The following is a 17,209-nucleotide window of genomic DNA, read 5'->3' as shown; positions in this document are numbered from 1 at the left end:
TGTTTCAGTGTTAAATTTTCTGAATTTGATAAGTAGACTTAGGGTAGATAAAAGAATACCCTTGCTCTTAGCAGATACACACTTGAATACTTAGGAATGAATGAACTGAACTTTGTAACTTACTCCCAAATAGTTCAGTAAAAACAAAAACAAACGAAGAGTAAGATAAAGCAAATGTGGGAAAATGTTAATGATGGGTGAATCTAGATGAAGGGTCCATGAGAGTCCACTGTAAATTCTTGCAACTTTTCTAAATACGATTTTTTTTTTGAAATAAAAAGTTTAAAAAGAGAGTGAGAGTATGTTTAGGGTCCAGATTCTAGCTCTATCAGTTTCTACCTGTATAGCCTTGGGAAACTGTAGAACCATCACTGACTCAGTTTCCCCAGTTATCAACTGGGGACAATGATTGTACCTACAGCCTAAGTTTTTGTGAGGATTAAAAAAATTGACACATGTAAAGGGCTTGGAACGCTGCCCACTGTATGGTAAGCATTCAATAAATGTTAGTATTATTAGATCTAAAATTGAACCCGTTTCCTCTCCAACTTAGATGGTCTCTTATATTCTTAACTGTAGTTTATAGTATCATGATCCAGTCAGTCTTCTGAGCTAGAAAATTCATTCCACCCTCTGGTGTGTCCCCAGCACTTTGCCCATGCCTCTAGTTTGGAATATTTGCATGTGTCTGTCTCTTCTAGATTGTGTTCATCTCAACTAGATTGGAGTTGGGGTGGAGGCAAGGGAGAAAGAGAAAGCATTCCAGATAGAGCAAATTCCAGGGCACCTGGCTGGCTCAGTCAGTAGAGCACGTGACTCTCGATCTTAGGATCATGAGTTCGAGCCCCATATTGGGTGTAGAGTTTACTTAAAAAATAAAATTAAACAAACACATTAATAAATAAAGTTATCCAGGTAGAGCGAATAGCATGAAGGCTCGGAGATGAGAGAACAGGGCACAAAGAAGTCCAGCTGGACTGGAGTACAAAAGCTGAGACAGTAGGGGCATGAAATGAGACCAGATTGAATAAAAATGTACCACAAAAAAGATTATTTGTATTCAAAGTCTGAAAGAGTTCTCTGGTACATCTGTTAGATCAGTGCTGTAGGGCTGGATAGTACCTCTTCCCTCTTCTCATGGAAGACGGGGATTAAACCCAACAGAAGCAAAGGCAAAACCAGAGAGGAAAAAAGACAAAAGGCGTGACAAAGGAAGAAGAACTCAGGCCACTGGGGATTCCTGATCTGAAAATGAGAGTACGCAATGATGTATGAGACCAACATTTAAAAGGATAAAAGAGGGGCGCCTGGGTGGCTCAGTCGGTTAAGCGTCCGACTCTTGGTTTCAGCTCAGGTCGTGATCTCACAGCTTTGTCGGTTCGAGCCCCACATCGAGCTCTGCACAGACAGAGTGGAGCCTGCTTGGGATTTTCCCTCTTTCCCTCTCTCTCTGCCCCTCCCCTTCTCACGCTGTCTCTATCTCTCTCAAAATAAATCAATAAGCTTTAAAAAGTACATTAAAAAAAACATTTAAAAACGGACAAAAGATTATCATGTATAATTAGTGGTTCAAGTGTCTGAGTATAAACTTCTGCTAGCCTGCAAACTCCTTTAAGACAAGGAGGGGCTGAATAATCTTGTTCCCGGCACGTAGTATGGTACTTGTGCCATAATAGGAAGGCTCAGAAAATGCCTGCTGCATACGTGTGCAACTACCAGCTGCCTGACGTAGAGACCAAAGTCGTGGCTGGGTAGCGGTCCTACTTCAATTCCGCAGGCCTCCAAACCCCAAAGTGTTTAGTGTCTTTATTAGCATTGCTCACCGGCAGAGGCAGCTTTCACCATCAGCTGGGCAAATTCGATGGCACCTCCTTTTCTGAAGGCTAATTTAAAAGTAGCCTGTCCTTCCCAGCCGCCTGGGGGAAGAAACGGCACACGCTAAGATGCTGGCACCACTGGTCGGAGAAGGACAGCCCCAGACAGAGAGACAAGCACTACCCGACAGAGCAGTGCAGCTTTCTTTGAATTCCAGCATGAGCCAAGTCTGAATCTTAAACCTTCTGGAAGCTTTTGAGGGAAAAAAATACACTTCTGAGGGGGAACACTCACCATCCGGAGCTGCCTGAATAGTCCCTTTAATGTAGTTGGCAGCAAAGACCGGTTGTTCAACGGTGCAGTTACTCATCAGATCAAATGGCATCATGAAAGAAAACATGGGATCACTGACTAAGTGTGAAGTCACGAAGATCACCTAGGAGAGGAAAGAAACTTCGGAGAAGGCATGCAGCTTGTCCACGGACTGAGACATATTAGACCAACCCTAAGGTCGAGGCTGTCTGACATTCCGGCCTGACTGAGAAACATCACCCGTGTTCTTCCATATTCTCCAACATGGAAAATCATAAAATGCCAACTTTGAAAGTCAACGTTAAATCTCTCTCCATTTGAAGGAAAACAAATGTAGCGATAATAGGTCAAGGTAGAAGTAGAATTACCCGGTATGAAGTGAGAAACAGTGTCCCCCTCTTTGTCCCACTGAAGAGACTGGATCTCTCTGGTTGCTGTGGGAAGGAGAGGTCCACATCCTGAGACTGCATCAAGACACTGCAGAAAAGAAAGGGCAGACACCACACGATTTAGCAGTTATACGAAACGACGCACATAAAGTTCTTAGCACAATTCCAAGCCCAGAGTAAGCACTCAATGTTAGCTGCTGCCGCTACTATCACTATTGTATTGAAATAGAAAGGAATTTAAATCTTATTCTCTGACTTTTCACACTTACTCCTCTCCCTCTTTACCACTGGATTCTTTTTTTCTTATCAAGCCTACTTCTTCTTAATGTTTATTAAGAATAACAAATGGGGGGGCGCCTGGGTGCCTCAGTCGGTTGGGCGTCCGACTTCAGCTCGGGTCACGATCTCACAGTTCGTGAGTTCGAGCCCCGCGTCGGGCTCTGTGCTGACAGCTCAGAGCCTGGAGCCTGCTTCACATTCTGTGTCTCCCTCTCTCTCTGCCCCTTCCCTGCTCATGCTGTGTCTCTCTCTCTGTCTCAAAAATAAATAAACATTAAAAAAAAAATTTAAAAAAAATAACAAATAGGGGTGTCTGGGTGGCTCAGTTGGTTAAGCATCCGACTTCAGCTCATGTCATTATCTCACTGCTTGTGAGTTCAACCCCTGCGTCAGGCTCTGTGCTGACAGCTCAGAGCCTGGAGCCTGCTTCCGGTTCTGTGTCTCCCTCTCTCTGCCCCTCCCTTGCTTGAGCTTTGTCTCTCTCCCTCTCTCAAAAATAAATAAACGTTAAAAATTTTTTAAGGAATAATAATAAGAAATGTATTAAAAATAATAAATAATAATAATTCTTATTCTTCATATGCAGGAAGTATAAAGCACTGTGCTAATGGAAATGTTTCTTTGACTCTCATAGAAATGGCAAGACACACAGAGTACTCCAGATTCCTCTGACATGTTATTCCCTCTGCCTTTTGTGTTCTCCCCTCACTCTTAACCTGAGAAACTTGGACTCATCCTATTCCCACTCATAGAATCCTGTTGGGTTTCTTTTCTTTCTTAGTAATTATTATAATATATATATATATGTTTATGTGTTCAATGTCTTAACTAATGATCCTGCCTTTGCACTGTGGCCCTAGCAAACAGTGGGTGCTATTAAATATTTATTGAAAGAATGAATGAGTGAAAACATGAATAAACATAATAATGCAAGCAGTAATATCACATACATCACGTTAATGGCACAAAAATGTCATAGCAATTTAGTGGAAGGAGGGATTAGCTTTGGTTGAAATGACTAAGAATGACTTTATAGAAAGGTTGAAGTTGATTCTTTCTAAGTTTATTTGTTTATTTTGAGAGAGAGAGAGAGAGAGAGAGAGAGAGCGCATGCATGCACAAGTTGGGGAGGGACAGAAAGAGAGAGGGAGAGAGAATCCCAAGCAGGCTCCACTCTCAGCACAGAGCCCAATAGCCCCACATTAACCAATAGAACACGTTAGATTAACCATGAGATCATGACCTGAGCAGAAATCAAGAGTCAGATGCTTAACCAACTGACCCACCGAGGCACCCCTGATTCTTAAGAGAAGAGTAGTGTTTCAGTAGGCAGAGGTGAGGGTAGGGGATGATCCAGATGGGGCGCAAACAGCACGAATGGAGGTGCAAGAGCAGCATTAATGGAGGTATGTGGTGGAAAGCAAATTGCACACTTGGGAGCAGCCCACCTGTGTGGATTCATCAAAGCAGCATGGAGGTGAAGGTGGGAAGAATAGTGAGATATAGCTCGAAATCTATGCTGGAACTAGAGCCTGGAGATATCACTTAATAGGCAAGGAGAATCAATCAAGGAGGTGGTGGTTTATTAGAGGTTAAGAAATCCTAAGGGGCACCTGACTAGTTCAGTCAGTAGAGCAGGCAGCTCTTGATCTCAGGGTCATGAGTTCGAGCCCCACATTGGGTGTGGAGATTACTTAAAAAAAAAAAAAAGAGGGGCACTTGGGTGACTCAGTCAGTTGAGTGCCCAACTTCAGATCAGGTCATGATCTCACGGTTTGTGGGTTCGAGCCCTGCATTGGACTCTGTGCTGACAGCTCAGAGCCTGGGCCTGCTTGGGATTCTGTGTCTTCCTCTCTCTGCCCCTTTCCCACTCACGCTCTGTATCTCTCTCTCTCAAAAATAAATAAACATTAAAAATTAAAAAAAAAAAAGAATCCCTAAAATAGTCTTGATGTAAGGTAGTAAGAATTGGAACTAGGGTGGTGGTATGCTGATAAAAAGGGCTTTTTAAGACAATGAAAATATGATGTCAGCAAAAATAGGGAACTCCAAAAGTCAGTCCAGAAGTTTGGAATCTAATCAAAACCTTATAACAACTAAGGGAATGTTTAGTCAAGAAAAAAATAGCTGAGTCTGATAACAGAGCTTTGTGACACTTACTCCAGTACCATCTTCCAATCCCCAGCTTGGCAATAGCCTTAAAAACAACCCACATTCCTGGTGTAAGTACTGAACACCAAAGGGAGCAGAACAGACCTTATTCTCAAAGAACTCTTGTTTTAAAACTTGTCTGGTGGCTTCCTGAAGGGCAGGCTCCAATGGTGTGTGCCTAATTCAGAACTCTCCCAGGACTGAGGGGACTACTCAGGGTCCATTTGTCAAAAACATTTCAAGGTAAATGTATTAGTTGCTGCTGTCTGGGGCAAAGGATGAATTTAGTGCAAACAAACTGAAAAGTTAGGGAGGAAAGAAAGGCTAGAGAATGAGATACTTTGGGGAATAAAGGCTTTGAATAGCTCTGACGTATTCATGGGAAACTAGAAAGTCACATGCATGCCTTCTGAGGCCTGGGTTCATGCTCAGATGAGAACTGAGAAGGTCCAAAACTTTTACCTCTGGATGACAATGAGGCTCTGTTCAAGTAGGAAGTGAAAGCTAAGACAGAGTTGTAAACTGCCTGGCTGAGTGATAAAGACATGCTCCAAACACACAGGCAGAGCCCATCTACAAAGGCTGGAATTATTTATTTATTTATTTTTTGTTTCCAGATATATAAGAAAGTTGTCAAATCACTAGTTGGCCACTAAGTTAATATAAAAGAGACTTCAGTGGCTGCACGTGACAAAGACTATAAGCTTTAAAAATTTTATAATTTAGAAAAGTCACTAAACAAACAAAAAATAAGTGCAGCAAGCAGCAACAATGTACCCTGAGGAAGAGAGAAAGCCTGATTTCCAGAGTTGCCATATTATAATCTTCTAAATGTCTAGTTTACAAAATTTTTTAACATTTTATTTTATTTTTTGAGAGACAGAGAGAGAGCATGAGCAGGGGAGGGGCAGAGAGAGAGGGAGACACAAAATCAGAAGCAGGCTCCAGGCTCTGAGCTATCAGCACAGAGCCCGATGTGGGGCTCAAACCCATGAACATGAGATTGTGACCTGAGCCAAAGTTGGACACTCAACCGACTAAGCCACCCAGGCACCCCAAAATGTCTGCTTTTCCACAACAACAACATCATGAGGCATGCAACAAGAAAGTATGGCCCATATGTTCTTCTGTAAACAGAAAATGAAATTAATAGAAAACTGCCCTTGAGGAAGCCCGCACATTGGATTAACTACACAAAGACTTTGTTCTTTTTTTTTTAAAGGAAACCTACCCCCAGTGTGGAACTCAAACTCATGACTCCAAGATCAAGAGTTGCATGCTCTACCTACTGAGCCAGCCAAGGGCCCCATTAGACAAAGATTTTAAATAAACTCTTTTAAACATGTTTAAAGAGTTAAAAGAAACCATGTCTAAATAACCAAAGGAAATAATGAGAGCAATGTCTCAAAAAGTAGAATATCAATAAAGAGATAGAAATTAGAAAACTGAACCAAATAGAAATTCTGAAGTTGGAAACTACAGTAAGTAAAACAAAAAATTCAGTAGTGGTGGGTTTAATGGCAGATTTCAGCAGGCAGAAGAAAGGATCAGTGAATCTGAAGATAGGTCCATTGAGAATACACTACCTAAGTAACAGAAAGAAAAAAGAATGAAGCAAAATGAACAGTCTTAACAGACCTGTGGAACAAAATCAAGCATACAACCATATGCATAATGAGACTGTAAAAAGTAGAGGAGAGAATAAAAGGGGGCATAAAGAAAATTTGAACAAATAATGGCCATAATCTTCCCCAGTTTAATGAGAGACATGAATCTACACATCTAAGCTCGACAAACTCCAAGTAGGATTAACTCAAAGAGATCCACACCAAGACACATAATCAAACTGCTGAAAGCCAAATACAGAGACTCTTGAAAGCAGCAAGAGAAAATAATCATCATGCACAAGGAATCCTTAATAAGACAAATAGCTGACTTCTCATCAAAAACTATGGAGGCAGGAGTAGTAGGATGACATATGCAAAGTGCTTAAAGGAAAAAAATCTGTCAACCAAGAATTCTATATCTGGCAAAACCATCCTTCAAAAATTAAAGAGAAATTAAAACATTACCAAGTAAACATAAACCGAGAGTTCATCACTAGTAGGTCTGAACTATAAGAAATGCGAAAGAAAGTCCTTCAGCCTGAAATAATAAGACACTAGGCAGTAAATCAAACCCATACAAAGAAACAAAGAACATTGGTAAAGATAACTACATAGGTAAACATAAAAGTCTGTATTGATGTATTTTTTGGCTTGGAACTCTTCATTTCTTCCTATATGAATTAAAAGGCAATTGCAAAAACAGTAATTATAAATCTATGGTGATGCATACACAATGTATAAAGATGTAATTTGGGACAATAACAGTATAAGAGGACAGAGTTATATAGGAACAAAATTTGTTCATACAATTAAAACAAAATTGTATTAATTTGACCTAGATTGTTATAAATTAAGATGTTAAATGTAATCTTCAGGGCAACCACAAAGAAAATAACTAAAATATATACAGTAAAAGAAATGAGGAGGGAATCAAGATAGTATGTTAGGAAATATCTATTAAACACAAAGGGAGGCATTAATGGAGGAATTGAGATATAGAAGATAAAGAGCAAAAGAGCAGAAGTTAAGTCCTTCCTTATCAATAATCACATTAAGTGTAAATGAATTAAACTCTCCAATTAAAAATCAGAGATCGGCAAAATATATATTTTTGAAAACATGATGCCACTATATACTGTCTACAAAAGACTTACTTGAGATCCAAAGACACAAACAGGTTTAAAGTGAAAGGATGTAAAAAAGATACTCCATCAAACAGTAGCCAAAAGAGAGCTTCAGGGGTTATACTAATTTCAGAAAAAATAGACTTTAAAACAAAAATTACTATAAAACAATATTATATCATGATAAAAGGACCAATCATCAAAAACATATTACAAATATAAACATGAATGCATCTAATAAAAGTCAACTAGACCTAACATATAAGGACACTTCACCCACAAAGTACAATACACACTCTTCTCAAATACACATGGCACAGTCTATAAGACAGACCACATATTAGGCAACAAAACAAGTCCTACTAAATTTATGAAGATTGCAGTCATACAGTATCTTTTCTGATCAAAATGGAATGAAATTAGAAATAATAACAGACAAATTAACAAAAATGTGAAAATTAAACAAAATGCTCTTAAATAACTAATGGGTCAACAAAGAAATCACACGTGAAATTTGAAAACAGAATTGAATCACTAGAAATTAGAAATTTTGAGATGAATAAAAATGAAAATACATATACCAAACTTTTGAGATATAACAAAAGTAGTGCTTAAGAGGAAAATTTATGCTTTTAACTGCAAATTTTAAAAAAGAGAGATCTCTGGGCACCTGAGTGGCTCAGTCAGTTAAGCATCTGACTTCGGCTCAGGTCATGATCTCAGGGTCCATGAGTTTGAGCCCCACGTAGGGCTCTGTGCTGTGCTGCCATCACAGAGCCTGAATCCTGCTTCAGATTCTATGTATCCCTCTCTCTCTACCCCTCCCCTGCTCGTGCTCTGTCTCTCTCTGTCTCTCAAGAAATGGATAAATGTCAAAAAGAGAGAGAGAAAGATCTCAGGGCACCCAGGTGACTTAGTTGGTTAAGCACCTGATTCTTGATCTCAGCTCAGGTCTTGATTTTAGGGTCATGAGTTCAAGCCCCAAACTGGGCTCTGCATTGGACATGAAGCTTACTTTAAAGAGAGAAAGAGAGAGAGAGAGAGAGAGAGAGAGAGAGATCTCAAATCAACAATCTAATTTTCCACACAAGGGAACCAGAAAAAACAAGACCAAACTAAACCCAAAGCTAGCAGAAGGAAATAAATAATAAAGATTACAGAGAGAGAGGGAGAGAGAGAATCCCAAGCAAGCTCTGCACTGTCAGAACAGAGCCTGATGCAGGGCTTGAATTCATGAACTGTGAGATCATGATCTGAGCCAAAACCAAGAGTCAGATGCTCAACCAACTGAGCCACCCAGGGGCCCCACCCCTAGAATTTTTAATATTTTTTAAAGTACTTATTTTTTTTGAGAGAGAGAGAGAGAGCAGGAGTGGAGAAGGGCAGAGGAGGAAAGAGGGAGAGAGAGAGAGGGAGAGAGAGAGAGAGAGAGAGAGAGAGAGAGAGAGAGAGAGAATCTTAAGCAGGCTCCGTACTCAACATGGCGCCCAACAAGGGGCTCAATCATACAACCCTGGGATCATGACCTAACCCAAAATCAAGAGTCAGATGCTCAACTGACTGAGCCACCCAGGTTCCCCTTAAAATACATTTTAATCTTTTAAAAAAAGTCTATGTCCTCTGATGCCACAATTGCACTTTAAGGAACATATCCCGAGAAACATTTTGACAGGTAGGCAGAGATTAGTTTTCAAAAATGTTCATGAAGCAATGTTTATGGCAATGACAAATTACTACACCCTGAACATCCCGAATAGAGGCTTGAGCAAAGATTCATGCATATTGGAATACCAGTCATTGAAAATAATGATGTAGATATTGATACTGGAGAGTATTCCCAATATATTGGTAAATGAGGAAAACAAATTACAAAGCAGTCTCGAGTGTGGGGGAGTTGCATATATTTCCATGGAGGAAAGTGCAGAAAGACACATACCAAAATGTAAAAAGCACTAGATGTTGGAGTCTGGGGCGATTTAAATTTTTTTCCAATTTTTCTACAATAAACACATATGGTGCTATCTGTACAAGTTTTAGAATATTGGTTAAAAAAAGAAAACTCAACGTCTTCCCTATTTACCAGTAGAGTCCTATCTGTACAATTATGAATTCTCAGCTGGGATTTAAAAATCTCCACAGAACACAGCCAGTGTGATGAGTTTCTCAAATGTGTATTATGAATAGGCAAGAGAAGTCAAAAAACAACCAATCTTCTCCTTCTCAACCTATTTCTTTAAAGTAGTTTCTATCAACACCAAAAGAACCCCAAATAATCCACTTAAAAATGGGCAGGGGAACTGAGTAGACATTTCAACAAAGAAGACCTACAGATGGCCAACAGACCATGAAAAGATGCTCAACATCACTCATCATCAGGGAAATGCAAATCAAAACCGCAACAAGGTATCACCTTACACCTGTCAGAATGGCTAAAATCAAAAAGACGAGAAATATTGGAGAGGATGTGGAGAAAAAAGAACCCCCGCGCACTGTCGGCGGGAATATAAATTGGCACAGCTACTATGGAAAACAGTATGGAAGTTCCTCAAAAAATTAAAACGAGAAAAAAATTAAAAAGAGAAATACCGTGTGATCCAATGACTCCTCTACTGGGCATTTACTTAAAGGAAATGAAAACGCTGATTTGAAAAGATACATGCATCCCTATGTTTATTGCAGCATTATGTACAATAGTCAAGATATGGAAGCAACCTAAGTGTTCACTGGCACTTAGATAAGGCAGATGTGGTATGTACACACACACACACACACACACACACACACACACACACACCCCAGAATATTATGCAGCCATAAAAAAGGATGGGATCTTGCCATTTGCAACAACATGGATGGACCTCGATATTACACTAAGTGGAATAAATCAAACTGAGAAAGACAGATATATAATTTCACTCACACGTGGAATCTAAAAAAAGAAAAACAAATGAATAAACCAACAAAAAGCAGATTCAGACCTATAAATACAGAGAACAAATGAGGGTTGTCAGTGGGACGGGGGGTGGGTAAAATCGGGGAAGGGGAGTGGCAGATACAGCCTTCCAGTTATGGAATGAATAAGTCACAGGAATAAAAGGCACAGCATAGGGAACAGTCGGTGACACTGTCACAATAGCACTGTGTGGTGACACTTCTGGTGAGCATAGCATAACTTACGGAGAGATCTAGTCACTATGTTGCACACCTGAAACTAACGTTAATGGTGTGTCAACTACACTCAAATTTTAAAAGTAATAATAAAATAGAAATAGAGGAATACAGCATTTCTACACAGGAAGCGGGCGCCCCCACAGGGTGGGGCATCTCTGAGGAAGAGAAAGCCCAGAAGCGGCCCTTTTCCTTTCTGCGGGACCGCTGGAGTTGAGCAGTTCAAACCCCCGTCAAAGGTCTTCCACATGCAGGGACCACACGATTGTAAGCAAATTCCTTCTCTTTCTTTCAGTTTCCCCACCTGTGAAATAAGGGGATCCTCACTGTAGACAGAGCAGTTGGAAGTATAAAGCTCTTAAACAGTGGAGACGATTACGTGCTCAAGAGCACAGAACGGACCCCATAAAGATCATTCGAAGGACCATACAGGATCAGCGTTTGTGTTGTAATTTTTTAGAAACAAGCTTCACGCCCCGCCTCCAAGGCACGCAGGGAAACAGACAAACCCGTGGCTGAGGGAGAGGACGCCGACACCCCAGATCGGAAGTGGCCCCAGGGCACCCAGGCGGGTGTGCAGGGGACCGGCGGTCAGGGCGGTGGCCGACGCTCTCCTACTACGCAACTACGCACAGCCGCAGAGCACAGGTCCTTCGGGAGCCGGGGAAGACGCACGGCCTCCGCCGCCCGTGGGAACCCGGCAAGGACACTTTCCCGGGGGAGGAAGCAGAGGAAAAAGATCCATCCGGACATCGGCTTTCGGGGCTGTCTTGGTGGATCTTCCCGACAAAGGCTCAGTCTCGCCGCCACACGCGAGCGAAGGAAAACGGGGACAAGTGGGGGCGGAAGCAGCAGCTGGGGGGGGTACCGCGCCGGAGTCTGGAGAGCCGGGCGGGAGGAACCGACGAGAGGGGCCGCGTGGAGCGGAGGCCTGAGGCGGGAAGGCGAGCGAGCGGCGGGCCCCGCAGGCCCCACGCACGGCCACGGGCGCGGCCCGGCGAGCGTCCTTCTCCCTAGACGGCTCTTCTTTCCGTCCCGATCTTTATTTACAGGGAAGTAAGAGCCATCATCTCCCCGTCGGGGCGAAAAGAAAGGGGGCTTCGGCGAGCGCCCCCCACCCCTCCCGATGGCGCGGGATCCTTCAGAGGGATCCACACCGCCGCCCCTTCCGCGTCCGCGCCCCCGGGAGTAGGGGCGGGGCGCACCCAAGGCCCCCCTGTCGCCGTCACCCCACGGAGGTTTGTGCTCCCAACGGCGCCCCCCCCGGAGGAACGGCGCGACACCCCACCACTGCCAGTGCCCTCCCGCCTTTCTTCTGGGAAGACGCGCGCCTCGCACGGCGCACCCGCCCTTTACCTCAGCGAGGCCACAGGCTCCAGCCTCTGCCCACTCTGTGCGCCGGGAAGCCCGCGGGGTCTCGAGCGCCCCAGTGGAGGGGGCGGGGCTCAGCCGGCCGAGGCCCGAAAAGGCGGGAAAGGCCCTGATTGGCTAAGAGTTTCCAAGCCGCCAGTCCCACCGGTCGTCGGTCTATCCCCGGCTCTGACAGCACCCCTCCCCACCGGCTTCCCCTCGGGCACCTGTCGCTGGAAGGAATGAAAGCCCCGCGGCGGTTCTCGGTGTGGCTCTGATTCACCGCCATCTTGCCCCAGGCGCCCTTCTGTCGCCCCTCAGATGGAAAGGGGCGGGGCCTGTGCCGAGCCGGGGGGCGGGGCTTTGAAGGGGAGGAGCGCCAAACCGGGGGGCGGGGCTTTGAAGGCGAGGACGGAGATTATGGCGCAAAGACAAGGGTGGGGGGGGTTGAGTGGGCGAAGGGGCTGGTCACGTGAGGGGCGGTGGTAAGAGAACCAGGTGTGGTGCCGCCTGGGACTCCAGCTGGTGAGGGGGGGGAATTGACCCCGCCCCAGCGTGCGGGGGTGTTGAGTGGTAGGTGAGTGGGTTCCTGGATCCACACCTACCCTCTTGACCACAGCATGGTAGCTGGTTGCTGGGCTGCCCTCGGGAATGGATTGAATGGGTCAGGAATCAGAAGCAGGATTTTCCTGCGTGCCCCCCTGGCCTGGGTCAGAAGGCTAATGCATTTTGGAGAAAGGATCCAGAAAGATTTCTCGCTTCTCCTAAAGGCAAGCAGAACAACTTTTCCCCACCAGAGAAAGCCTGGAATCTGAGCTGGTTTCTTGTGAGGTTAGCATCCAGGAAAGGGTGAATGAACTGCGTCCGGGGGAGTCTGAGCCGGTTCCAAGACAGAGAGAACCTTTGGCATCCATCATACCAGCCCTGCCTTCTCCAAAGGGTGAGAGTGAGGATCCGGTGGGATACAGCATACTGGAATTGCTTTGAAGACTAACATGTTGTACATCTTCTTGTGTCTTTTAGACTTCACAAAATAGCACCGAAGGGCTTCAAGCAAAGGGATGGTAACGTCTGGATTACCGTATTTCATCAAGTTTAAGATGCTGTCAGTTATAAGATGAACCATTTTTAAATGTACCACGGAGGGGAAAAAAGTTGCCAGAGAAAGACGTCATCAGTTATAAGCTGATTTTTTAAAAGTAATCTCTACACCCAACACGGGGCTTGAACTCATGCCCTGGGGATCGAAAGTTGCATGCTCTACTGCCTGAGCCAGCCAGGTGCCCTAAGCTGATTTTTATTTATTTTTTATTTAAAAGTTTTTTTAAATGTTTATTTATTTTTGAGAGAGAGAGAGAGAGAGAGAGAGAGAGAGACAGAGCTCGAGAGGGGAAGGGCCAGAGAGAGAGGGAGACACAGAATCTGAAGCAGCCTCCAAGCTGTCAGCACAGAGCCTGATGCGAGGCTCAAACTCACAAACCGTGAGATCATGACCTGAGCCCTGAGCTGAAGTCGGATGCTCAACTGACTGAGCCACCCAGGCACCCCTTAAAAGTTTTTTTTTTAAGGTTTATTCATCTTTCAGAGACAGAAACAGAGTGTGAGTGGGGGAGGGGCAAAGAGAGAGAGGGAGACAGAATCTGAAGCAGGCTACAGGCTCTGTGCTGATACAGAGCCTGACGCCGGGCTCAAACTCGAGAACTACCAGATCATGACCTGAGCTGAATGAAGTCAGCTGCTCAACTGACTGAGCCACCCAGGTGCACCCCCATGATTTTTTTTTTTTAAACCTAAGACTGTTGGAACAAATTAAAAGCAATAGGAATGGTGTGAAGCTATAGAAAGACCACTGAGATAGAGCCCCCGTCTTGCACTGGTAACTAAGTGTGCAACTTTGGGCATCAACCATGCTCTCTGGACTTCTGTTTCCATATCTGTATGAAAGAACGGGACTAAAAGAACTGTTTTCCCTTAGCTGTGATATTTTAAGTTTGCAAAACTACTCTGTTGCTCAAATCTTCCCACCTCTCCATCTTGATGTGGCAATTGCCCTCTGGTTCTGGTCCTCATCATTTTACCTGAATGACTCCCCCCCCCCGCCCCGCGCCCCACCGTTCTTCTATACCTTGTATTCACCCTACAGAATACCGAGGCTCCAAACACAATTGCGTATGGTCATCACCTTCAAATTCAGAAAAATAGCGTGTGGTGTTATTTGCTGGCTGCGGAAGAGACCAGGAACCTCAAAGAGAGGAAGTTTGGTTTAAGTTTGGAAAACACAAGAGACAAGCTAGTGCTTAAAATTTAAATTCTTTAAAAAAAATTTTTTTTAATGTTTGTTTTTGAGAGAGAGAGAGAGAGAGACAGAGCGTGAGCAGGGGAGGGGCAGAGAGAGAGGGAAACACAGAATCCAGAGCAGGCTCCGGGCTCCGAGCTGTCGGCACAGAGCCCGACACAGGGCTTGAACTCACAAACCGTGAATCATGACCTGAGCTGAAGCCGGATGCTTAACCGACTGAGCCACCCAGGTGCCCCTTAAATTCTTACTCTTAAAGCATTCACTGTAAAGCAGGCAGGTTTCTAGGCAAGATGGGTCCACTCCTTCCATAGAGTTGGGTTTCTTGACTTCTGGAGAAAGGAGGGAAAAGCTAGGAAATTCATTAAGTGAAAATAAACCCTGTTTACATTGAAGGAGACAGATCACACAGAGCACAGCATCCCTCAAGGTCTAGCATACTAGCTCCATCACCCATGTTGGATACAAAACCCCAGGGAGGGGCGCCTGGGCGGCTCAGTTGGTTGAGCATCCAACTGTTGGTTTCGGCTCAGGTCATGATCTTGCAGTTTGTGGGATTGAGCCCCACATTGGGCTCCACACGCATGGTGCCGAGCCTGCTTGGGATTCTCTCTCTCTCCCCCTCTCTCAGCCCATCCCCTGCTCTCTCTCAAAAGAAATAAACATTAAACATACACATGGAATAATGACCGAAGTCCATCCTCAAGCCAAATGAAGAAAAATTGGACTCACAAAATGTTTTCCATCTATAATTTCTGTGGCTACTTCTTACCAAGATGGTCCCTATCTCACCCTCCGCCCATGGGTGAGATGATGTGATGGCTAATTTGGCCAAGGAGTGAGCACAAATGAGACACAGGCCAGGAAGTTATTGTTCAAACAGCAATGTTTAGTTGTACAACACATAAAGTCTAGCAACATTTACACAACCAGTTTGAGTGTCTGTTGGCTTGCTTTCAATTGGGAAATTTAACCATAATGTCACCAAAAGGTTGGCTGGGACTGGTAACATTTAAGAAATGGGTCGTTCTTGCATCCCCTAGGCTTGGGCCTCTTGCTCCGTCAGGACTTAGTTGTAGATGAATGGCCCACAAGTCACCAGCCTTTGAGAAAGTAGTGTCCAGGTGGAGATGGTCGGGGTGGGTGGGTGGGGGGAGGGGATCCCATAAAGACACAGTATGTGGGGCAGTGGCAGCCAACATTCGCAAACATTCATGCATCTGATGGGGGGCTCTGCCCTCCAGTGGGCATTTTCCACTAGCCTACAGTGACCGACTGTGGCCAGGCTAATTCATTACTCACATTAACAGGGTGGAGGCGGGGATAGGAGTAGTCGGGGTAGGTGGGAAGGGATCCCTCTTATTGCTAAGTGGACAGAAGGGTGGTTTTTTTTTTCTCCCTAGAGTTCCCGTTCTATGGGGTTCTGGAATTTTCTGTTAAGTTCTTTTTTTTTTTTTGTTTTTTTGTTTTGTTTTGTTTTGTTTTTTTTAAGTTTGAGGATAAGGAAGGCAATTCCAGAAATGTCTCTTCAGGAAAACCACTCTTCCTAAGTGGCTGCATTATGGGGGCAGGTGTGTGTGTGTGTGTGTGTGTGTGTGTGTGTGTGTGTGTGAGAGACTGCATCCTGGGCCAGCCACAAGTGGTGATTTTTTTAAGTGACCCTAGCCCTTGCTCCCCCCACATCTGTAGTGACCCATCATTATAAATAAGCTTTAGGCAATGAAGGAGACACCCTTGTCCCACACTGGGGCTCACACAGCTGACATCAACAAACCTGACAAGCAGAAAAGTTGCTTTCTTGACCCTTGAAGGAAGCCAAGAGGAGCTCATGCAGATGAACGGGCAGGGAGCAATGCCATTTCTCTTGGAGATGGTTACAAGTAGCTGGTATGGGTTTGCAAGGGCAGAAGGAGCTCCTGATGAGTTCTTTCACCCTACGGATGGGCTGGGACCGGCTGACACGGACGATGGAGGAGGGCAGTGCTGGCGAGAGCTCCGTTCCACTGGGAGGAGAGGGGGTGGTTTGGATAAATGGAGGAAGCCACTGTCCTAAGGAGGCAGCTTGGCCCCTCCAACCTGCTGAGAGCTGAGGGGGGCTGTGGTGGTGGGCTGGGCAAGCACGGCACTAAAAAGGCCACGGCCCCGCAGCAATAACAGCTGGGAGGGATGGAGGGAGAAGCAGCACTTGGAATGGCCTTCATTCAGCAGTGGGGCAGGGGGTGGCTGGCACGGGTGGAAGGACAGTGCCCAGGAGGCCTTCTCCCTGCAGGGGGGTTGAGAACGGTTGAGGGTGTGGAGACCAGCAGCTGGCAGCAGACACATAAAACAGCTTCTCCGGGGAGGCTGAGATCATGGCTTAGGGGTGGCCAAGCACCATTCCCTACTCAACCTCTCCAACGCCCAACACCCCCGCCAGACCTCCCCCTGCTAGTCCTAGGTGGCCAGTCCCACGTCTGCATTCACGACTGCCTGCTGTATACACCAGGGATCCCTCTTCCGTTGACATGGAACCACCTCTGGGCTTTAACCCTGCTGCTGTTCTAGGCTGACAGGTGCTTACCCTGGAAGAATTTTGTGGGTGGGGGAGGACATGTATGGGATTGGTAAAGAGCCTCCAGGAAAGATTGAGACCATAGGTTTTCGGTCACTGGTTTGGGGTCACCCACCTCTTTCTCCTGGTCCACCGAATCTTGGTCTGTGTTTTCCTAGCACCTGAGT

The 17,209-nt window shown here is 44.9% G+C and overlaps 2 protein-coding genes and 1 long non-coding RNA gene across 11 annotated transcripts in view; 1 reads left to right on the top strand and 2 right to left on the bottom strand.

Moving 5' to 3' along the window:
• The window catches only part of WBP2NL (WBP2 N-terminal like), a 30,706-nt gene extending 18,154 nt beyond the window's left edge, over positions 1–12,552 (bottom strand). For 2 of the 6 annotated variants that reach the window (XM_049626454.1, XM_049626456.1), the window contains exons 1-4: positions 12,423–12,548; positions 2,496–2,604; positions 2,110–2,251; positions 1,824–1,916 (exon numbers count right to left, since the gene is read on the bottom strand). In XM_049626454.1, coding sequence (XP_049482411.1) covers positions 1,824–1,916; positions 2,110–2,251; positions 2,496–2,604; positions 12,423–12,484 — 406 coding nt within the window. In that variant the 5' untranslated portion in view covers positions 12,485–12,548. Of the gene's footprint in view, positions 1–1,823; positions 1,917–2,109; positions 2,252–2,495; positions 2,605–11,149; positions 12,015–12,422 lie in introns of those variants that run through there. The other 4 variants (XM_049626460.1, XM_049626455.1, XM_049626457.1 and 1 more) reach the window with 4 other exon arrangements.
• A 110-nt stretch (positions 12,553–12,662) lies between these two features.
• Positions 12,663–13,379, top strand: LOC125919665 (uncharacterized). Its single transcript, XR_007456855.1, has 2 exons — positions 12,663–13,135; positions 13,219–13,379. It is a non-coding gene; the product is annotated as an uncharacterized LOC125919665 (long non-coding RNA).
• Positions 13,380–15,359: 1,980 nt separating this feature from the next.
• Positions 15,360–17,209, bottom strand: part of SEPTIN3 (septin 3) — a 23,648-nt gene continuing 21,798 nt past the window's right edge. For 2 of the 4 annotated variants that reach the window (XM_049626450.1, XM_049626449.1), the window contains exons 11-12: positions 17,158–17,203; positions 15,360–16,494 (exon numbers count right to left, since the gene is read on the bottom strand). In XM_049626450.1, the coding sequence (XP_049482407.1) occupies positions 16,421–16,494; positions 17,158–17,203 (120 nt within the window). In that variant the 3' untranslated portion in view covers positions 15,360–16,420. Of the gene's footprint in view, positions 16,755–17,157; positions 17,204–17,209 lie in introns of all 4 variants that reach the window. The other 2 variants (XM_049626452.1, XM_049626451.1) reach the window with 2 other exon arrangements.

This window comes from Panthera uncia, chromosome B4 (genome assembly GCF_023721935.1).
Source record: "Panthera uncia isolate 11264 chromosome B4, Puncia_PCG_1.0, whole genome shotgun sequence".
In the NCBI taxonomy this organism is placed as follows: Eukaryota; Metazoa; Chordata; class Mammalia; order Carnivora; family Felidae; genus Panthera; species Panthera uncia.
Note: the sequence above shows the minus strand (reverse complement) of the source record. Positions and strands in the feature narration are given on the sequence as shown.